Source organism: Miniopterus natalensis, chromosome 16, assembly GCF_054644295.1.
Source record: "Miniopterus natalensis isolate mMinNat1 chromosome 16, mMinNat1.hap1, whole genome shotgun sequence".
Lineage (NCBI taxonomy): Eukaryota > Metazoa > Chordata > Mammalia > Chiroptera > Miniopteridae > Miniopterus > Miniopterus natalensis.
The window spans coordinates 2368825-2391075 of record NC_142096.1 but is presented as its reverse complement, the minus strand read 5'-3'; the positions used below and the strand labels follow the sequence as shown (position 1 = coordinate 2391075).

The window sequence follows — 22251 nt, the reverse complement described above, 5'->3', positions numbered from 1 at the left end:
TATCATTTATTTAGGAAAAAGTTTTACACATTAGGATAAAGTAGTAAAAGTTAACTTAGAACCCAGTCCTTTGCAACCATCCATTTTTGATCTTATATTAGCCATGAGAACGGGCCACTAGAAGTAATTACACCTGACAGTAGCATCAGGGAGAAAGGCTCTTTCTTTTATTACCTCACTCAGAATGATATGCCCTGGCTAAGTCATCTCTCATACTACAAAACCCTCGAGCATGTGGGTGACTGCCATTAGAATGTCTAGCACAAAAACCATGACCCAGACTGCCATCTTCAGAAGACTGCCATCCTGCTATCTGAATATAAATACAGATTAAAGTCCCAGTATTGAAGAAATGGCACTTCAAGAAAATAATCTCTACTGTAAATTGGCATAGTATTTCTCCTTAAAATGTTAAAAGAATGAAAACACATTTCACTACAAAATTCGAACCCAGGTTAGGAAAATTTTGTGGAGCCTAATAATGACTTTAAGAATCTATTTCCAGTAACAGCAGTGGCACTGGCTGGCCCATAGGCCACACCCATATGCAAGCAGGTGCAGACAAGCAGAGCACACAGCCCTGCTCATGAGTACTTCAGAGTAGACGGACAGTTTTCCCAGTTACCGTCAAGAAGTCATCATCCGCCAAGGCACGCAATGCTTCCTCAAACATATCTTTGGTAATTGCCTTTAGAGAAGAGAGAAACAAATGTTTTACACATATCAAGTACTCCTTCACCTATTACAGATACAATGATTTCACTCTTTGTATCATTACAGATACAATGAACCACCACTCTTTCTTTTTTGGTAGTTATATACATGTCTTATATTCCAACTCAGGAGTGCCAAACATTTCCTGTAACGGGCCAGATGATAATAAATACATAGGCTTGGCACCTGTTGTTAACTACTCAGCTCTGCCCCATGTGCCAATGCAGCTACAGATAATACATGAGTGAAGGGGCACTTTGATAGCAGGCAGAGGGCTGGCTGTGGCCATCAGAGTTCTTTTCACTCAACAACTCTACTTACAAAAGGACACCTGAGTATTTCATCCCCAAAACAAATTTATATAATACATTTGATAGTTATTAAATAAAAATGTAATTTAAAATAAAAAACTGCAAACACCCTAAATGTGCAGCAACTGGTTTAGTAAATGATGAAATATGTATACAAAAGACTGATACCAACCAGTGTGATTAATGTTGTGAAATATACTAACCTTCACAGATGGCGTTAATATTAACTTAATCATTAATTTAAAAAGAAACAGCAAGTTACAAAAAGGCATAAATATAATTGACTATGTTCCTTTATTCAAAAGAACACATAGAAAAGTTATAAAAGGAGCAAACAAAATTTTAATTGTGATTATTTCTTGATGATGGGTTTATGGGTGATACTACTTTTCTTCATTATCCTCAACACTTAACTACTTGAACAATAAGTGAAGAAAATGAGAGAAAAAAAGCAGTATTAGGAGAAAAAACTATCACATATAAAGTGTATATGAACACTTACTATGTCAGATTGTCCTCGAATATCTTCAAAAAGTTGCTGGTATTTTAGAGCTGGTGTTTTTCCTTTAGATAAAATAAGTTTTCTCAATGCTTCAGCTAACTCTTCTTTCCGTTTACGAGAGGTAGCACTCATTCCTAATTAAAAGAAATTAAAATTATTTCTTCTATAAGAAAGTGAAATGTCTTAAAGTCCCAGAGGTTAAGGGATAGTGGCTGAATGCTAAAATAACATAAATGAGTTATATATTAATTTTCATGTGTTTTTATGCTTAATGCAGAGCGCAAACCTGTAGTAAGAATAGAGATGTCCACAATGCCAGTCCGGGGGTCCGTGGCAGACTGCTTTAGAGCCTCCCGATGCAGGCGTTTTGCCTCTTCGACATCAATTGCTTCAACTTTGTTGGAAAACCGGACCTTAGCATGGGCTTCCGCCAAGCGAATCAAAGATTCCAGCTGCCGAGGGTATGCAGAGACCATTCCCCGGCTACTACCAATCTTCCTCATGTCCACATAAGCCTAGTGTGGGTGCAAAAAAACACACCAAAATTCCTTGTTAACAATAACCTCAGTTTTGTGGCTGAACCTTACCTTTAGGATTCCATTAAATAAACAAAACTGCCTGGCTGCCACATGCAGGTACTGAGGGAAATGAAGTGAGATCAAGCTTTGTGCCTCAAAGCCAAGGTGGTACCTGATGTAGCTTTGAGGAACAGAGAAGGGGACTGGGAAATGAAGGTGCGAGGCCCAGGACTCAAAGGACTCGGGGACCAGCTGCAGTGAGGGCAGAGGCCAATCGGTGCTCACCTGGAAAAGTCCTCAGGCACTGACTCCAGTTTATACACCTGCTGAGGATCCATTATATAAGGCACACAAAGGATTACTGGGATGTTACAAAGGTGAGTTGTATTAAACTTATATATAGGTGACATAATTTTCTTTTTGAGCAACCCTCAAGAATAATACCCATGGAATATTACATATCATTTGCAGCTTTCAGCTGAGCATTTTGGGGAGCTTCATTAGGGTGTAAAGCCCATCAAAGTCCTCTCCCTATCACAACGTTTGAATAGCCTCGTACAGGGCATCCCGCCCTGCTGCCCATGGAAGAGAACACTGAACATAAAATACTTTAATCCAACTTGTTTTTCAGAAACAAGAAAATGGAAGCTCAGAGAAATTGGTTGACTTGTCCAGAGTTACAAAGTTACTAAGTAGCATCACCTACATCTCAACTCCTGTATCCTGAACTATACTTAGTATTTAAATGTCAACAGTGTGTGTACAGCCTATATAAATGAAATCCTTTCCACTTTTTTGTTTGGAAAAGTCATTTTGCAACAGAGGTGAAAAAAAGTTACAAAAAATAGTATGCTATTCTTAAAAAAATAATTACTCTTTTAAGGGGCTTTGGGTTAGAGGCTCCAGCTTTAACAAGGGACATGTGTTACCTCGATGAGGGCCTGGCTGGCCTCCTGGCTCAGCCGCGGCATGACTGTGCTGTGGGCATAGGCAATGTAGTCCTTCAGCACGGCCATGTCCATGAACTCCTCCTCCACCTGCTCCTCGCTCTGGTAGTAAAGAGCGACCAGGTGGTGAGCCAGACGCCTGTCATAGGCTTCATCCTGAGGATCCAGCATGAGGAAGATCAAATCAAACCTGAGAAAATACGTAAAAACAATGTTTTCATAGTTGGGACACCAACATACCTACAAGCATAATTTTAAAACTGCTCTTGGGCCACCCAGGCATGTACAGTGAGCACGGGGTTCAGTCGGGGCTGCTGAGGATTCTCCCCACACCTATCCAGGTGGCCCGCAGAGCCTTCAGATAACCCAATCCACAGGCTCTGTCCCCAGCAAGGGACTGTTTTTCTTGGCCCTCAGGTCTGTACGGAAAACAGCTGGTCATCAAATAGTTGATTCAAAAAATTAAGATTTCCATGAGGGAAATGTTACTATAACTTTATAAAGACTAGAATATATGAGTAAAAATACATTCGATTGCTTTGGGAAAAAACAACTATTTGGTTAAAAAGTCAAAATCTAACAATTTTATGAACTACATGAGTGTTTGTAGTGGTGGACTGAGCAAATCTGTGGATTTTACGGTTATGCTTCAATACATTTAACTTTTCAGACCCTTATCTACCACGTGAAGCTGTTCTCTGTAGAAGAGAGTATAGTAGTTAATTCTCAGTAGTGGACAAAAGACTGAGGTAAGGATAGTGAGTGAGGGGCTTCGGAAATAGATGTCAGGGTGAAATGTCCTAATTGCTTAAAAAAACAAATGCAAGTTGAGGTGCTGCCCATAGCTGAGTAGAGAAACACACAGTCCTTGTCATGAAAACCCTTCACCAACCAAATTAGAAAACTTCTGTGCCAAAGTTTGTGATATTAGCAGTTGTTGAATATTAGTATTAATCCCACTCTGAAAATTCTACAAATAAGAACAAACATCTGCTAAATAAAAATGTTTTCATACCTTGATAATAATGTGTGAGGTAGCTGGATATTTTCAATGGTAGTTTTTTTAGGATTCCATTGAGACTCGATAGGATTTGCTGCTGCCAGGATAGAGGTGCGTGCATTAAGCTGGCAGATAATCCCAGCCTGTTGGAGAAAACAGCGCAGTGAGATGTCTCACCTGGATGAGGGTAGGGACTGTGAGAGACATATATGCCTGGCATGGCCTCTACCATGTCTCCAAAGTCACCTCCTAAAGGTGACTCCAGTGGTTCCACCTGGGACAACACCCTGTCCTTGGATTCAGGTAAAGGACTGAGCTCTAGATAACTGTATACGCTATAACTGCATCTTTTTCAGAAACTAAATCCCTTGCATGAGCTTCAAGACAAATCATTAGTGGGTTAGTACAGCAAAAATAATGAAAGAGGATCCTGTAAAAAATACTCGAGAGATTTAGCTGCAATCTAGTAGTCTTTACCAGTTTCCCCAAATTCAGAACCAAGGCTAACACTGCGGTCGCAGAGATGCTCTGTTTCCAGAGCCATCCTCTGCATGTGTCCGCGTGCAGAGCACGTGACGCACCTTTGCGATGGACAGAGTCTGCTGCTCCATGACCTCGTGCAGCACCGACCTAGTGCCCTCACTCATCTTGTCAAACTCGTCGATGCAGCAGATGCCGTTGTCGCTGAGGACAAGGGCGCCCGTCTGCAGCACCAGCTGCCTGGTCTCGGGGTCCTTCATGACATACGCAGTGAGGCCAACTGCACTGGAGCCCTTCCCTGACGTGTACTGGCCTCTGGGGACCAGGTGGTACACATACTGCAGGAGCTGGGACTTGCTGGTCCCAGGGTCGCCGCACAGCAGAATGTTGATCTCAGCACGAAACTTGCCCCTTCCCGTGTGACTGAAATCCTTTCTCGTTCCACCAAAGAGCTGAAGCAAGATTCCCTGACAAAGAAACATGTCCCAGCATTCATTTACTACAGAGTAACTGAGATGCAGTTTAAATTCTACTCTATGAATTACAATGAAGGAATTTAAGTAAAGGTATAAACCAAGGCATATGACACTGCCTTACAACCACTGTCATCACTAATCAACGCATACATCAGCACACACCGTCACATCAGAATGGGGGCCCTGTAAACCCCTCTTCCGCCTTTTCTCATACATGCTAACATGGAGTTTGGTGTAGAGAGAAAGAACTAGACAACGATGATGATTCTCCTCAACCTACAACCAAGTCAGGCTGTGAGCTCCTTACTCTGCCCAACAGGCAACAGCTCTTATCCTTTACTGTCCTGTGCACCAAAAGGTCACTGGTTTGATTCCGGGTCAGAGCACATGCCTGGGTTGTGGGCTCGATCCCCAGCAGAGGATGTGCAGGAGGCAGCCGATCGATGTTTCACTCTCACATCAATGTTTCTACCTCCCTCTCCCTCTATTAAAAATCACTAAAAAAACATATTTTTAAAATCCACTTACCTTCTTTATATCTTCATGTTCATAAATGCTTGGTGCCAAGGCTGAAGCAAGCCTCTCGTAGATGTCTGGTTTTCTGGAAAGTTCCTTAAGCAGTTCCACACGCTTCTCGGAGAAGAGCTTCTGCTCCGCTTCCTCGTCAAGGCCATGCAGACGTTTCGCGTCAGTTTTTCGATAATGAATGACATCAATGTGGGTTTTGTAGACAGACTTCACGTTGCTCACTCTTGGATTGACTCGAATAGGCACAGCTCGATAGATGCCTGAGGGCAAAATCACGAGACATGGTGTCACCTTCACTGAGGGCTCAGTGAAGCAGTGCAGACGGCATAGGACAGAGAGCTGAGAGCTGGCCCTGGAGAGGTGAGCGCCCACGCACACTGCCTTCATGGAGCGCCCATGGGGAGGGCTCAGGATTACACTGCAAAGCTCTCCACCAAAAGGGACAGGACCAAGTTGGAAAGAATGTAGGTTTCTGAAAAAGGCAGACCTAAAAATGTGTTCATCTGTGACCACTTGTTAGCTCTTTGGCCTTGGGCACCTATATGAACACAACCACACTACATATAATCTTTCTGACATTTAAATGAAATTACTTTGCTTCTGGAACAATGCTTGGCTCATGGCTGTGTCAACAAATAGTATTTTGAAATAGTATTTTCATTTCCCTTAAGTTGAAAATCTACTTAGTAATTATTTGACCGGAACAAAATATTACTAAAATCCTATACCAAGAACTTGGAAAGAAAGCTCAAGTCTTTTAAAAATCACTCACTATTTCACAGGCAGGCTCATCGTATTAATACAACCTACATTCTTCTTACCTGTAACGTTTACTCTGTCCCCAGGTTGAACCTTGTCTACGAGATCATTGTGAGCAAAAAGGATGACAGTGTGAGGAGTCTGCCCTGCGGGCATATCTTCAGGAGACTCTTGAAGTTTGATCTGAAAAAAGTGCAGTAGAAACAGAAACTCAGGAAGTGAAGAAAACATAATGAGACAAAACCCACAAGTCTTTGTACCGCTTAGAACTATTTTTGATGCCTAGCATCTTTACTTCCTATACAATGAAATCTGAGAAAAACTTTAGAAAAATATTTTAGCAAAAAAACCACCAAATAATTTTTACTGATCTTAAATATTTTACATACTCTTGAAATACTAAAAATTTATAATCTTAAATAGTTCCCATAGAAACATCTCAAGTTAAACTTGATTTAATAAATCAAGAGGCTAATATGACCTTTCATGTCATTAAACTTAAGATGTGTACAGTAGAAGAATGCCCTCTATCTCTTTTTATAAAGTATCTTATGTGAAGTATATAAAAATGTATCCAGCCCACAGCCCGATAACAAACCCGCAAGTCCAAGTCGGAAGAAATGAAGTAGCTAAACACCATCTATAGGTAGGGTTTTCAGCCTCCCCAAGTGGACAAGTTATACTGGGTTTTTGAGGATCCAGATCGAAACAGAAGGCAAACCACACCAGAGGGAAGGCCACCCACCATCTGCTTGTCGGAGAACACGGAGCGGTTGTGGATCAGCGCCATGCTGTGGGTGGTGTGGCAGCGCTCGCACACGCAGGGCTCGGCGATGCGGCCGCGGTCCATCTCCACCTGGGTTGTGTGGGCGCACACCTGGCACTGGAAGAAGGCCTCCTGCATCTCTGGAATCAGCTGGGATGTCCTGATCACCATGCCGCTGATGGCGATGAGCTGGTCAATGTCTGCGAGGAGAGAGGTCGGCATGTCCATTAGCCACTGCCCTGAGCTTAGTCAGATGTGGTATTTCCCTGAATTGATTCCTGCCAAGGTAGGTTTGGGTTTGCTGTCCAGCCCAGAAGAACCATACCTGAAGCTGCAGAGGTACCTGGTGATGGCTGGGGTCACAGGTGGCACTGTAGTCATGGCACGAACATCTCACTGGGTACCTTCAAGTCTGGCCTAGAGCACCCTTCCTGTGTCCAGTCTGTTTCCTCTCAACCCCAGTGAACCTCTGGCACTTCTTCCTGAGGCCCCCTATGCAGTATGCATCCCCCACCTTCTTCCCAGCTGTCTCCTATCTGGCTCCACTTTCTAGTTTCAGATGAGAAACTATGCTTTTGCCTACCTCGTCCCACAGCCTCACTCATGTGCCACCCACAATCCCTGCTTGAGCCATCGCTTACCATCCACACATCGCTGTTTTGCTTCCGTGTTTCTGGCTACATCCCTTTTGCTGTCTAGAGAAAATTCCTTCATGTCTGCTTTCCAAATCCTTGCTATAATCCCAATTTCTATTTCACCAAGAATTCTCCCCACTTGGGCCCAGCGCTCACCTTCTCTCCCTGGGCTGAGAAAGCTCCTGTACTGCTTCTCCAGTTACTCTGCTTCTTTTATTTACTTTCCCAACTAGATTTATTTTTTAAGCTCTAGGGCAGGGATCACATTTGTACTTGTTTTCTACAATGATTCTGAGCAAGTGTAAATTATGATATTTGGATAAGTTCACCTTAAGATACAGAATAGTTACAAAACCTTTTGTGTAATTTCAGTTAAGTTAAAAAAGGTATAGTGGGTTCATAATCATATAGGGTAACTGAATAGGGTCTTATTTTGTCAATTTGCAGTCTACCACCACCAATTGTTTTAAAGTTCCCCGATAAAATAAAGTTTTGCTTATTTTCATGTAAGGTATTTTCCTGCTATTAAAAATATCACCTTCTGGCCCTGGTGAGGTAGCTTAGTTGGTTAGGGCATCATCCTGATACACCAAAGTTGCAAGTTTGATCCCGGGTCAGGGCACACACAAGAATCAACCAAGGAATGCATAAATAGGTGGAACAACAGATCGATTTTCTCTTTCAAATCAATTAAAAAAAATTTTTTTAATTACCTTCTGGATTCAGGTTTCTCATATTCTTAGTCTTCAATGGATTGAATGGTCTAACTTGAATCTGATGTTCTAAGATTGAGTCAGGGTAACGGTCAAAAAAGATCTCATTGACAGCCATGTCAAAAGTTGGGATAACCTCCTATAAAAAAACAAGTGAGGAGACCAAGCTGTGTTTGTATTCCCATCTTATGGTTAAATACAAATAAAGCACTTCATATTAGCAAAGAGTAAAACCAAAAGCACATGGCACAATCTGAAAGCATTACTCTGCACAGTCACACACATACCATTTCTAAATCTTGGGCACACTCAGCTGTCTTACGTCTGCACTCTCTCACTGGGGTTAAATCTGATTATGTATGAAAAGTGCTTTCAGTATGTACTGGCATATCTTAAGGCCTTTAGTTAGTAACAAAATGAATTTTGAGCACCTACTTTTATGTCTTTCTTTTGCTCCACAGTGAAATGATACAAATAAATTAAATCATAATTATTTTATTCAAATTTGTTAACATTTGTTCCCCATTCTGCAGATCGGGAAACAGCCTTTGGGGGGAGAAGAGCCTAAACAACTTTAACCAGGTTACAAAGCTATTAAGCAGAAAAATTAAGATTTAAAACCAAGTCTGCCTGCCTTCAATACCTATAGCTATAATCCATGTAACTAATATATTGCCAATTAAACTACAATGTGTCACTGACAGTAATACACACCCCAATTTCAGAAAAGTTAAGTGTGAGAAATGTGTATCTTAAAGGAAATCAAGCCTGGCTTTCTAAAGAAGTTTTCGCGTTGGAGGCATAGTTCCTGTGTCAGCCAAGGAAATCCAGCTATTCAGAAACTCTTAAGATGTTCTAGATGTTTACTGTAATTCATCCAGGTCAAAGCCACATTCTTACCTGTGGGTAGCAGATGAGCTGTCTGTATAGATTTTTGTCAAACGATTTTATGTGTTCACAGTTTACATTTAAAAACGGCTCCCCAGTAACGTTAATCTGTAAGATCAAACGAACAAGTTATATTCTAACTATTTTGAAATGCATAATTTGAATTTATAAGTAAAAATAAGTAATTACCTCCCCAAGTTGCTGCATGTACAGAGGTTCAGTAACATCTACACCAATATTTTCTTCTTCTTTAGCCAGAGGGTCAACAAAACGCTGAAGAAATCTCTTGATGTGGAGAGAAAAATAATTAAGCTTAATGCACTGAGGGATAAGCAAGTATTCAAAATACAAAGCTATGAGAATGTGACTATTAGGAGCCAGTACGTCACTGTTAGAAAGTAGAAAAGCATCAACAATTCTAAGCCACGTAAAAACCCACCACCAGGTATTCGGCTACTCAGGTACAGGTTGTTAACACTTTCTCCCAGCGTTCTCAGACCTAAGAGTATGAATCTGAACACGTATAGCTCACCTGAAAATTTTCTTTGCATGTTGCCACATTTACATCTGTTCCCCAAATCACAAGTTTTTGGCCTAGAGACTGCTCACTCGCTACTGCATCTTCTGCTGCTGGCTACACAGACAAATATGACAGAACCACGTTAATGAGAGGTTTTATGTTCCCCAAATAAAGCCATCAGAAGACTGTGCTGTGTACTCACCCCATCGGAATGCAAATCCACCTGCAGGCCCTTCCGGGCAGACCCCAGGTCAGGCCTCTGTCTCAGGGGTGTGCCCCTAACACCACTCCTTGGGGTCCCCTCTACTCGAGAGCTGGGAGTGCCATATGTCAGTGGTGAACTAACATCAAAGTCAAGGGGAAGAGCTATAAAAACAAAATTTGAAAGTTTACAGTGAAATTCTGGTAGCTTATCAAACTGGAAAATATAACAGATTCTGTTGATCAAAGTCAGGGGTGGGGAATCTTTTTTTGTTGGATATTTATAACATCATTTGAGGCCATGCAAAATTGTCAACTTAAAAATCAGCCATGAAAAAAACCCTCCTAGACTTATTAGAGTCCTGCCTGTAGCTGCCTTGGCAGGGCCAGACCAAAGGGCCGGAAGTTCCCCACCCCCGATCTAAGTCACCCGAGAGCAGCAGCCAGCTCACTGCTGGTCGTAACCTCCGGTGGTTAAGATGCTGAGGTCTGCTTAACGCTCTACAAACAGCACCCAGTTTCTGTCTCTGCTCCCCAAGCCCTAAGGCGGGCCATCCCTGTACTGTCGGCGCACGAGCCCCGGCGTCCCTCCCAGGTGCTGGAAACGCACCTGAAGGATGCATCTGGGGAGGGCTGGAAAAGAAGGCGTCGGGCGCGGCGGGGCTCTGCAGGTCGGCGCCGGGGGAGGTGGGCAGCGGCTGCAGCTCGCCCGTGGAGGTGGAGTCCTCGCCTCTGCGCCTCTGCGACGGGGACGACCGGGCATCCTCGCTGCGCGCTGCTGGCGCCCGGGACGGAAGAGAGGACCGTCAGTTCCCACGCCCGTCTCCAGCGGCGGCCGGCTCGCCGGGCGGTTAGCTCGTCACCCAACAGACGCGAAGCAAACGGAGCGGCAGCCAGAGGGCGCGGGCGGGTCTCGGCCGTCGGCGCCGGGGCCGGTCCGCGCGCGGGGGCCGGCGGGGCCCAGTGCTCGCCCTCCCGCACCTGGCTCCTCGCGGGACCCGGACCCGGCGCCCAGGGGCCCCGCAGGCCCAGGCGCCCCGCAGGCGGCGGGAAAGGCCCGCAGGCGCGGGGGGCAGGGGGGCAGGGCGAACTTACGCGTCTGCGCGGGCGTGGCTCGGCCGCGGCGGCTGCTGCGGCGGCTGGGGGTCGACGCGGGGGACGACATAGTGCTGGGGAGACCTGCGCGACACACACACACACACACACACACACACGCACGGTCGTGCCGCGCCCGCGCCCGGCCTCCTGCGCGCTCTCCCCGCGGCTCCCGGCGCACGCTGGGCCCCGGGTCGCACTCGGCGCTCAGCCCTCTCCAGCCGAGTCCTGGGTTTCCCGCCGGCGCCACCGACGTCACCGTCCTGGGCGGCGCTCCGCCAATCACAGCGGCGCTGCAGCCCGGCTCCGCCCCTGGGAGGCGCCACTGCCGGGCGCCGGGGGGGGACTGAGCGACCTCCGGCGGCGCCTCCTGCGACGCCGGCTCGGACCGCGCTCGGGGCCCCCCTCCTCGCAGGTGGTCTGGCCCAGCACCGCCCCGCAGTTTCGCGGGAAACCTGGGGACCAATCAGAGCGCGTGCCCCCCGCACTTGCCGTTCCCTGGAGCGCCCTGGGGACCAATCAGAGGGCGTTCCCCCCGGGCTCGCTGTTCGCTGGAGCGCGGGCCGAGCTGAACACGCGTCTCGGTCCCCTTCTGCGCTTCCTTCCCAGAGACGATGCAAATGCACTTTCACCCCTGGTCAAGGGGTCAGCCGTAGATCTCGGCCGGAGCCCCTCGCCCTTCTCCTGCCCCCAGCAGGCCAGCTCCAGTGCCCAGCCGTCCCCCCGCCTGTCCCCGGGCCACGCCGTGGGGTCCCCGTGTCCCTCCGTGTCGGTGTGACCACGCTCAGCGCACGGCGAGCGACCCGCTCCCGAGCTGGCGCTGGCGCTCAGGCCCCGTGCAAGCGGGCGATCCCCGCAGGGACCGGTGTCCCCGCCGCTGCGCGCCCCGCCCCGCGCCCTCGGCCCCGCCCCGCCCCCCGCCCCGCGTGCCCGCCTCCTAGCCCCGCTCCATTTCCGGGCCGGGCAGGCCGAGCGCACCGCGCGCGGGGCTGGGCGTCATGGCCGCGCCCGGGGGTGGCGTGCAGGGCTCCCTGCTGCGGCTGCACGAGTGCCTGTCGGCCGCCGACCGCTGCGGCGCCGCGATGGCCGGCTGCCAGCTGCTGCGGGCGCTGGGGCAGGAGTGCGTGCTGAGCGCGGGGCCCGCCGTGCTGGGTGCGTAACTGCCGGCGCGCGCCGGGGCCGGGGCTCCCAGCCCCGCGGTTCTCCCGCCGCGTGCGGGGTCCGGACGTCTGGCCGCGGGTCGTCCCGGTTCCTGCGGCCGTGATGAGGCCCCGCCGCTGTGGCCCCGCGGGGAGCCTCCGCCCGGGAACCTGGGGGTCGCCGTGGGACCCCCCCCCCGGCGGGGCGCAGGCCCGGGCTGCGGGCTGGTCGCAGCAGGGGGCGTGCGGGGGGCAGCCGGCGGGTGGTTCTCTCCATGAGGTTTCTCTCTCCCTCCCTGAGATCAGTAAGAACGAGCTTTAAATAAATTAACTTAGTTCAGTGTGGCTAGTCCCACTGCTCTTCACTCCGGAGGAAACGTCCTAAACGCTGGTTTGTGAGAGTGCCCTCGGTCTGTCACCCGCTGCCCCCCGAAGTGGGGGAGGAAGGGGCGCAGGCGTGTCCTCGCCGTGACCGGGCCGGCGCTCCGCCGCTGCCAGACCCTGTATTCGCGGTTCCCGCTTTTGAGAACCACCGCAGACATGTATCTGCAAAGTCGTGCTGTTCTTTTAACTTTTTAGCAATGCCTGGGTGAGAACTTCTTTCTCTTTGTAGTAAAAGTGCCTTTGTGGTTGTTAGCACTTTTAAAATAGATCACTGCTCGGAAACGTCTATGATATTCCTTTAAAAAAAAAAGCAGAACTTCAACATGGTGTGTCCTCTTAGTTAAAAGATTGGTGAGATTTTCTCCCTAAGAGGTCGTTGCTGAATGTAGCGGAGAAATACTGTAAACAGCACCTTAAACAAGATGCTACATAGTATGTGCATATTGTCAAGGATATAGCAATGGGAGGGGAATTTAAAAACTAGCTTTCTACCTACAGGGTTAAAACTCTTTTTTTAAAATATGATTTATTGATTTCAGAGTGAGGAAGGGAAACGGAGAGAGAGAAACATCGATGATGAGAGTCATTGATCAGCTGCCTCCTGCACCCCCCCCCCCATTGGGGAAGAGCCCACAATCTGGGCCTGGGCCCTGAATGGGAATGAATGAACCTTGACCTCCTGGTTCACAGGTCAGGCCGCACCACTGAGCCTCGCTGGCCGGGCTCTAAGTTAGAATTCTTTACTGTTCCTTTAGTAACTTGTTTGCAACGCAGGTCCAAGTTTACTCTCAACAATCAGTGTATGTCCTTTCACCTGAGAGGTTAGAGAGGCGCGTATTAGTTTTCTTCTGCTGCTGTCAAATTGAGTGGTTTGAAACCGCACAGGTTATCCATACGGTTCTGTAATCAGGCTAACCCCAGGTCTCACCAGGCTAAACCCACGGTGCCGGGCAGAGCCACTTTAGTTCCCGAAGGCTTTGGGGGAGAATTTATTTTCCATTCAGGTTTTTAAGCAGAATTCAGGTCCCTGACCTTCTGGGACTGAGGTCCCTTTTTTCTTGCTGACATTCCTTGCTCCTAGAAGCCACCCACATTTCTTCTACCACTGGCCCCCTTCCTCCATCCTTAAAGCCTGTGATAGAGGTCAAGTAACTCTCCTCTTGGGATCTCTCCTGCTCTTCGTCTTCTCGCGTCTCTTCTTCCTCCCCTCACCGGTGGGGGCTCATTCCTGTGATTGCACTGGGCCCACCAGATGATCCAGGATACTCTCCCCATTTTAACGTCAGCAGATTAACAACCTTAAATCCATTTGCAACCTAAATTTCCCTTGGCCTTGTAGAGTTGGCAAATTTACGGGAGTGACGTACCCACCCATCCCATCCCGGTGGAGCACCATCTAGAATTTCCTGTTCTCCTGTCTACATACAGCAGCCGTGGGTTAGCCTATTGTCACTTAAAAAAGCTGAACTGAGAAACCTGCACTCCCTTTAGGGTGGGTTTAGGGAGTGCTCCTTGGTAGTAGCTCTCTTACCTTGTGTGTGTTTTCCCTCCAGCATTACAGACTTCCTTAGTTTTCTCCAAGGATTTCGGCGTGCTCGTATTTGTTCGGAAGTCGCTTAGCCTTGATGAAGTAAGTTGAGAATTTTCCTTTTGCCTTCCTGGCATGTTCCTTGGCTGAAATCTTACTCCTACTTGCTACAATGCGTCTTTCTTTTATTATTACAGTTTCGTGATTGTCGAGAAGAAGCCCTAAAATTTTTATGTGTTTTCTTAGAAAAACTTGGCCAGAAGATCGCACCGTATTCTCTCGATATTAAGGTAAGGAGGGGCAGGCATACCGCCTTATGCGCCAGCGTTCGCTTTAGTTTGCGGCGTACGTTCAAGTTGGATTTTTATTTTATTTTGTCTCAAGGGTAGGAGTAGCATTTGTAGAGTACAAATTTACAAAGTTTACCGAGTTCTTTAACGTGCAGCGTGTCATTTTATTGTTACCAAACCTCCGTGCGGTGTTCTTCATCTCCCTGGTTTACGGGTGAGGTTAGCAGGTTAAGAAACTCACCCAGCCTTAGAACTGGCCGCCGGGTCGCAGCCCCTCCTCCTCCATTGCCCGGGCCGCTCCGGGGTCGAGCCCCAGCTTTTCTCTGGATTGCTGTAGTTCCCCTTCTTGTCCTTTCTTCTTTCTTTCTTGATACGGGCCAGCAGTGCTGTGGGACGTATAGAAGGAGGAATAGCTTTTCCTTTTGTTTTTTTAATCCTGCTGAGGTCTCCATGGACTTTGTGGGGGTGTTTTTGGCGATTGTTGATATCATTGCCGTTGCACATTGCGGCAGTGCTCTCAGTAATTCTCATCCTGTATGTTTGTATACTCTAGTGTTATTTTAAACAGCTAAATATTAAAATTGTGCTATGTCATATGTTGGTATTGTTCCTCTCCAGAGATGTAGTTTGGGATTTTATTGATTTTTTGTTTGTTGGTATGTCTCCTTTTAAAACCTAGAATACTTGTACCAGCGTTTATACGAAAGATAAAGCTGCTAAGTGTAAAATCCCAGCCCTCGACCTTCTTATTAAGGTAATTTTATATTTCTAAGTGCATGTATTTTATGTTAAACAAATAACTTAAAAAACTGGAAACTGGAGCTTTGGGTGAGAGATGTTGGAGGACAGGCTCGAGTCACACCGGTGTGTGGATACGGTGCACGTGGCCAGCCGTCACCCACCGATACCTTGGCATTTTGTTCTCAGACTCTTCTGGGTAGCAAAAGAAGTATTTGGGGTTTTGAGGAGACTGAAGGGGAAAAATAACTAAGAAATGTACTGCTTCTCCACTAGTTTCATTACCCTTGCTCTTAAAATTACTAAGAATTGCCAAAATTCACCTCATTGTGTTTTCGAGTCTTTTCCTAAAACCTTACCAGGAGAATGGGTCTGTATGTTGTAGTTAAGCCGTCGCTGGGACTCAGTCTCCCTGTCTCTCTCTCGGGGGATCTCTCTTTTTGCATCTCTATTTTAGAATCCCTTTGGGTTCTGCTCGTCCTTCAGTGCCTCCAAGAGAATGGTTCTAGTCCTGTTACTAGTTTCTCAGAAAGTGAAATTAAGTTTACACCGTCTTCCCCTCTGCCACCCCCTCTGTTCTTCCATCACCCACCCGAGCCCCTACCTGCCCAGTCATCTGGCCCTCAGGTGAGTCCGGAGAGGCCAGGCTTAACCCCCTTGAGATGCATGATTCTGGAACTTTGCTGTATGCAGACTTACTTAGGTAGTTGATGCCTTTTTATTATTTTCCTCTCGAGCCAACGCTTGTTTGCATTTTTTTTTAGTTACTTCAGACTTTGAGAAGTTCTAGACTCATGGATGAATTTAGAGTTGGGGAATTATTTAACAAATTCTATGGAGAACTTGCATTGAAAACAAAAATACCAGATACAGGTGAGATGCATTTAAATGTTACTTTAAAAGATTTTAACAAGTTAACATTAGGCATTATTAATATAAAACTTAGGTTTGTCTCTGCCAAGGAGACAAACAGTTATATGTTTTACAGATGAATCCTTTTTGCTGAAAGTGAACCAAAATGGAAACAAACGATGTGTGAAGACTTCTGCTTATAAAAATCTTAATCTTTACAAAATTACTTCTTTAAATATAAATCTCATTATACATGTCAAATGTGATTTAGTTTAAGAGTTACTAGGAAAGATTCTAGTACATAAAACTAGATATTTTGTATGTTTTACTTTTGAACTAAATCTCGTTTTCTTATTTGTACATTTTTGTTACTTATTTAAATGTTACTTTAGATCCTTATTTATCTAAAATTTATGTTTCAGTTTTAGAGAAAATATATGAGCTCCTAGGAGTATTAGGGGAAGTTCATCCTAGTGAGATGATAAATAATTCGGAAAAACTGTTCCGGGCTTTTCTTGGTGAGCTTAAGACCCAGGTGCGTAAACGTTACAATACTCGGTTTCCTTAGATTCGGTTGTATTTCTATCTTTTAATGGTATCTCCTTAAAACTTTCTTTTTAGATGACATCAACAGTAAGAGAGCCCAAACTGGCTGTCGTGGCAGGATGTTTGAAGGGATTGTCATCGCTTATGTGTAACTTCACTAAATCCATGGAGGAAGGTATTGCTTGACTTCACTCGATTGTCCTTCTTTATTCAAAAATTAAAGGTCTACAATAAGTTACCCGTTTGCTTTTGGAACTTTTAAACCAGTTTCGGATTCCCAGACAGTTGTGAAAAACAATGCAGAGAGATTCTGTAGGTTCTCACCCAGTTTCGGGTAGTGATGCAGCAGCACAACCAGCATGTTGACGTCGATGAACCTACCGACCTTGTTCAGATTTCACCAGTTTTCTGTGCACACATTTGTGTGTCTGCACTCAGTTCTGTGCAGTTTTATCCTGTGTACATTTGTGTATGCGCCCCCACAGTCAAGATACCAAACAGTCCATCACCCCACGGATCCTTCCTGCTAACCTTTTTTATTTTTTTGTGTTTTTATTTATTTCAAAGAGAGGAAAGGAGAGGGAGAGAGAGACAGAAACGTCAGTGATGAGAGAGAATCACCCATCTGCTGCCTCCTGCATGCCCCCCACTGGGGATGGAGCCCGCAACCTGGGCATGTGCTTTGACCGGGAATCAAACCCGAGACCCTTTTGGTCTGAGGGCCAACGCTCCAACCACCGAGCCAAGCCGGCCAGGGCGTTTTGCCTATTTTTTAATTGGATTGTCTGGGTCTCATTGAGTCGTATGTTAGTTGGCATATACTATGTGTAGAATAAGTGCTTGGGAGTGTTGGGGAAATAGTGACGTGTGGCCTTTTTTAATCCTCTGCAACTCTAAAAGAAGGCAGATAGCGCCCCTTTTGCAGATGAGAAAACTGAGGCTCAGAGATTTTCTAACAGGTGGTAAGTGAGTTGAAATATAAGTTTACGTCTTTATTATTCCAGGTTTTCTTCTTACTTTACTGAAGTAATAATCGTGCAGCAGTAATAGTAACTTGCAGCTCTCTAGCTGAGTTTGATAATAGAAGGTGTCACTCCTGGGTTTACGGAGACTGGGGGGGTTCATACAGATGCCAAGCTGTCTGAAATAAAGTTGTTACCTGTGACGTCATTTGTGAGGTTTGTCAGATGATACCGACAAACAGTATAATTTGTAATTTGTAACAGTCTTCTTTTTTTCCCTTCCCCAGATCCCAAGACTTCAAAGGAGATTTTTGATTTTGCATTAAAGGCCATTCATCCTCAGGTAGGATTAATATTATTCAGATTCTTTTACAATGGGACTTGTGATTGTCAAACATTGACGGTAAATTTTTTTTTTTTTAATAGATTGATCTGAAGAGATACGCAGTGCCTGTAGGTAAGATTCTATATTTAATGAGGTAGAATATTTCAGGTTATTAATGTCTTTAGTAAACTTTTACTTACTTAAGTTACAAATGAAAATAAATGTGGCCCTAGGGCTGATACCTGGATACCCTGAGCATGAGGCTGACTCACAATAAGCAGCTGGTCTAAGGGGGCGGGGTGGGGAGGGGAGGAGGGGAGACGAGGGGAAGTTTTTGGAGGCTTGGTGTTTAGCATACACATTATGGTTGAGATGGTCACACCTAGATTACAAGATGTAAAAAATTACTTCAGAGCATATTTTAGGGCATACAGATGGTTTGCTCCTATGCCTGAACTTTGTTTTGGGGTAACCGGCTGCATCGAGGGCCTGTTGATTCAGTGCAGGGTGGTGGTCAGACTCCGGTCAGGCCCCTTGGTGTGATGAGATCCTCAGGCCCCTTAGGCCACTGCAGTGTGATGACGGCGGGCCTTCGTGAACCCAGTTTTAATTTCGACACATGCTGAGGCTTTCTTAGTTCCCTGTGGTGCCTTTCGTGGTCCTGTTCTAATACAGTGGTATTTGCACTTGCAGCCGGCTTGTGCCTGTTCACGCTGCACGCGTCTCAGTTTAGCACCTGCCTTCTGGATGACTACGGCTCTGTATTTGAAGTACTGTCAAGGTGGTGTAGCCACACGAACGTAGAAGTGAAAAAAACTGCGCTTCCCGCTCTGGAATCTTTTCTGAAACAGGTACTAAGATTTAACTTCCATTTAAAAATATTCTTTCCAGGTAAAAAATTAAATTCCATTCTTGTGCATGCACATTTGAAAAATAAAGACATTTTTGCTACTATAAATATAACACTTGGAAATAATGCATACAAAGTATGTCGAAAGTACAAAAATAAAAAATTAGAAACATTTTAAATTTATAAACGCCATAGTATGTTCATAAATACAGTTTGTGGCCTTTTTTTTTTTAAATGAGATGCCTTGTCTTTCTGATTATTAGTTCTCAACTCTATTTTGTGTTGCTAATGAGGCTCTCAGTCTGTTGATTTCTGAGCTTGCTGGCTGCTGGGTGGGCACAGCTCTGTGGTCCTGTGTGTCCCAGATGAGTTCTAAAGACGAACTCAGGGAGACTTCATTCAGAACTTTTTTGGGGGGTTTTGTACATATGTCTTCCGGTATTTCCCTGGTCCCTTCCAGTTCCATTTTCAGAGAAAAACACAGCACATATAACAGAGCCTTATTTAAGGGAGTGCCTTCTCTGAGCTTGATGGAGACTACGCGAATTGAACTGGTGGTTCTTTATGAGTAAGTGGTTGTATGGAACTAAAACACAGTAACGATTTCTAATTAAACTATTCTAGCCTTTCTCATTGGCGTAGAATGCTTTGTTTTGCCACCATAAATCTTTTAAAAGTAAGCATTATGCAATTGCAGGTTTCTCTTTTGGTGGCAAAAGACGCGGACAGGCATAAAAGCAAGCTGCAGTACTTCATGGAGCAGTTCTACGGCATCATCAGGAACGCGGACGCGAGCCCCAAGGACCTGTCCATCGCCATTCGCGGATACGGGCTGTTCGCAGGAGTATGGCTCCTTCGCTTGCTCTCTCCAGCTTGGTTTCCTTTGGGTGTCTAAAGGAATATAATGTGTTGCATTTTTAAAGCATCTCATACTTGTGACAATTCTCTTGCCATTTGCTTTACCGTTAACTTGTATTTTCAGTGTCTGCTGTTACTAGGATTCTGTGTCTGTGTTATCTAACGCCCTCCTGCCTCCCCTCCGAGCTTCCAGGAGTCTTCCAGCTTTGGATTTAGTGCTCAGTCTCCTGTCCTGGCTGACTGGCCTCACGGGGCTGGGACAACATGTTATCCGTCCTCGACACCTACTCTCTAAATAGCTTAGAATACAGTTGAAAACCTAGACGTTTTGTGTATGAATGAATGTTTAGAATGTATAGATGCACCATATTTCCATCAATTCTCCATTAGAAAGCTTTTCGGTATTTAGTTTGTAACCACGGCTTAATAAGACACCTTGAATATCACTATTTCAATACTGATGACATGGATAAAGGTTTACATTTTCCTTTCCTACAGTCTTGCAAGGTTATAAACGCAAAAGACGTCGACCTCATGTACGTGGAGCTCATCCAGCGCTGCAAGCAGCTGTTCCTCACCCAGGTGGGCGCCGACGACGACCATGTGTACCAGATGCCCAGCTTCCTGCAGTCCATTGCCAGCGTCTTGCTTTACCTTGATGCAGTAAGTGGAGCAATCCATTAAACTGAGCATGATTTGCTTACTCTCAGCTCTGCAGGAACTCGATGGAGTCGTGTGGATTGTATGCACTCGGTACAGGCCTCATTATGATCAAGGTGACGTTTTTAATTAGCATTTTGTGCCAACAGGATTATAGTCATGAAACTTCAGGGAAAATGATCTGTTGCTCTTTCTGCTTTTCTAAACAGTTAAGACTGCTGCTCGGGATAAAATTTCATCTTTAGCATCATCCGGACAGTTTTTCTCTGATTTTTAGAAATGTGATCACAATACTAATTGTTAAATTTATCAGTAGATGGAGATAACAAACCGAGTTTTTCATTGGTCTAGTAGGTGTCTGACTGGGCTGCGTTTACTTTGAATATTTATATTCCCGTATTTATTTATTTTCTCCCCTAACCTGTAGTTTGCTCTCTGTTTCTGGCAGGTGCCTGAGGTGTATACTTCAGTCCTGGAGCACCTCTTGGTGGTGCAGATAGACAGCTTCCCACAGTATAGTCCAAAAATGCAGGCGGTGTGCTCCAGAGCCGTCGTGAAAGTTTTCCTCGCCCTGGCAGAGAAAGGGCCTGTTCTCTGGAATTGCATTAGCACCGTGGGTGAGTTATGATGCCTGACGTGTTATACAATGTAGATGAAGAACTTCCGGCCACCAGGTGTTTTTGTATCTTTGGATGCCTCTCGGAGAAATCCTAATATTTTGGTGGACCAAAGTCTCCTTTTTCTGTGCTTTTTTTGAATCTTTTTTTTTTTTAATTCCTCTTCCTTGTCCTTCTGAATCTTAGTCCAGATTTTAAAATGAGAGATTTTAACAGACTGAGAGAAAAAAATTGAGAAGTAAAGTTATGTTAAAAAAAGCAGTGGCTGTCCTTTCTGCTGAGTGTTTGGTTGTATCTTTCATTGTTTCCTTCATTTTTGTTTCCGTTTTCTTTTTTCAGTGTATCAGAGTTTAATCAGAATATGTTCCAAAGCAGTGGTCCTTCAAACGGTAAGTTCTGAATCGAATGTTTTGGAAATCGGTCCTTTGTCACTGGAAGTTGGACATGTTGCCAGGGCCTGTGGTCTGTAGATACGTATCAGTGGCCCTTTTTGTCGCTGGCCGCACCTCACAGTTTGGGAAGTGTCGGAGGAAGTACCTCTGTATTTCTTCAGGCAAATAAACTCCTAAGCTGTGAAACTCCTTAAACATAAATTTACTCTCATGTACACATTTTTACAAAAAGAGGACGTTTTCTCTCTTGAAATTTTAGGACAAAATACTTAGATATATTACGGGACCCGTAGCTTATTACCTGGTTACAGGAAAGAGCGTGAACAGCAATAGACGTGTCTAAGAAAGTGAGGTGACTGCCTTATAACACGTCCCAGGGATATTAGCACATCACTATGTTAGTCCCAGGTAGCAGAATCATGACTATTTTTAGCTTGCCTTTTTTTTTTTTTTTTTTTAAAAATGTATTTAATTGATTTTAGAGAGAGGGAGGGAGAGAGAGAGAGAGAAACGTCAACGATGAGAGAGAGTCATTGATCAGCTGCCCCCCAATGGGGATCAAGCCTGAAACCCAGGCATGTGCCCTGTCTGGGAATCGAACCCGCAACCTCTTGGATCCTGGGTCGACGCTCAACCAACTGAGCCACACCAGCCGGGCCCAGCTTCCCTTTTTATTATGCTCGCATGATATATGGCCTTCTTCAGTCGTGTTATAGTCTCCCACTGGTAGCTGTTTCAGCTTAGAAAGTCCTGAAAATCAGAGCGTTCTGGCAGCCAGGCTTGTTTTGCGGCTTCATTAGAAAGTACAGGTACGATTGCTGTCTCCTGTCCAGGGTGCTGAGTCTGAATCAGAAGAGTATCGTGCATCGGGGGAGGTGAGGACCGGCAAGTGGAAAGTGCCCACATACAAAGACTATCTGGATCTTTTTAGAAGTCTTCTGAGCTGTGACCAGATGATGGTAAAGTGACGATTTTAAAGCCCTTAAATACCCTTGTTCCTCTTTATTAGCCTGCATAGTTTATACACTTAAGACTTAGTTTATTTCAGAAATATATT

The 22251-nt window shown here is 45.4% G+C and overlaps 2 protein-coding genes across 2 annotated transcripts in view; one reads left to right on the top strand and one right to left on the bottom strand.

Annotated features, from left to right (window-relative positions):
- MCM4 (minichromosome maintenance complex component 4) lies at nt 1-11159 on the bottom strand. The gene is made up of 16 exons (XM_087825260.1): nt 11054-11159; nt 10569-10733; nt 9960-10123; nt 9770-9871; nt 9427-9522; nt 9250-9345; nt 8350-8488; nt 6981-7201; nt 6298-6418; nt 5477-5736; nt 4574-4939; nt 4008-4135; nt 2975-3182; nt 1814-2042; nt 1528-1661; nt 1-688 (listed from the first exon to the last, which is right to left on the bottom strand). Exons 1-16 carry the CDS (start codon nt 11121-11123, stop codon nt 596-598), a joined length of 2592 nt encoding a protein of 863 aa, XP_087681386.1. The 5' UTR covers nt 11124-11159; the 3' UTR covers nt 1-595.
- An 892-nt stretch (nt 11160-12051) lies between these two features.
- Nucleotides 12052-22251, top strand: part of PRKDC (protein kinase, DNA-activated, catalytic subunit) — an 84895-nt gene continuing 74695 nt past the window's right edge. Inside the window, exons 1-15 of the mRNA XM_087825259.1 lie at nt 12052-12205; nt 14130-14206; nt 14302-14394; nt 15074-15148; nt 15897-16005; nt 16407-16519; nt 16606-16705; nt 17780-17835; nt 17919-17949; nt 18511-18668; nt 19365-19511; nt 20024-20188; nt 20634-20802; nt 21142-21191; nt 22028-22153. Coding sequence (XP_087681385.1) covers nt 12052-12205; nt 14130-14206; nt 14302-14394; nt 15074-15148; nt 15897-16005; nt 16407-16519; nt 16606-16705; nt 17780-17835; nt 17919-17949; nt 18511-18668; nt 19365-19511; nt 20024-20188; nt 20634-20802; nt 21142-21191; nt 22028-22153 — 1623 coding nt within the window. The remainder of the gene's footprint in view (nt 12206-14129; nt 14207-14301; nt 14395-15073; nt 15149-15896; nt 16006-16406; nt 16520-16605; nt 16706-17779; nt 17836-17918; nt 17950-18510; nt 18669-19364; nt 19512-20023; nt 20189-20633; nt 20803-21141; nt 21192-22027; nt 22154-22251) is intronic.

Bases quoted from the DNA above. Each gene is read 5' to 3' on its own strand.
- MCM4 (XM_087825260.1), bottom strand. From the start codon at position 11,123: ATGTCGTCCCCCGCGTCGACCCCCAGCCGCCGCAGCAGCCGCCGCGGC. The intron at 10,124-10,568 runs GTGCGTTTCCAG...TTGTTTTTATAG, and splicing joins TCCCCAGATGCATCCTTCAG to CTCTTCCCCTTGACTTTGAT. The intron at 9,523-9,769 runs GTGAGCTATACG...CTCCACATCAAG, and splicing joins CATGCAAAGAAAATTTTCAG to AGATTTCTTCAGCGTTTTGT.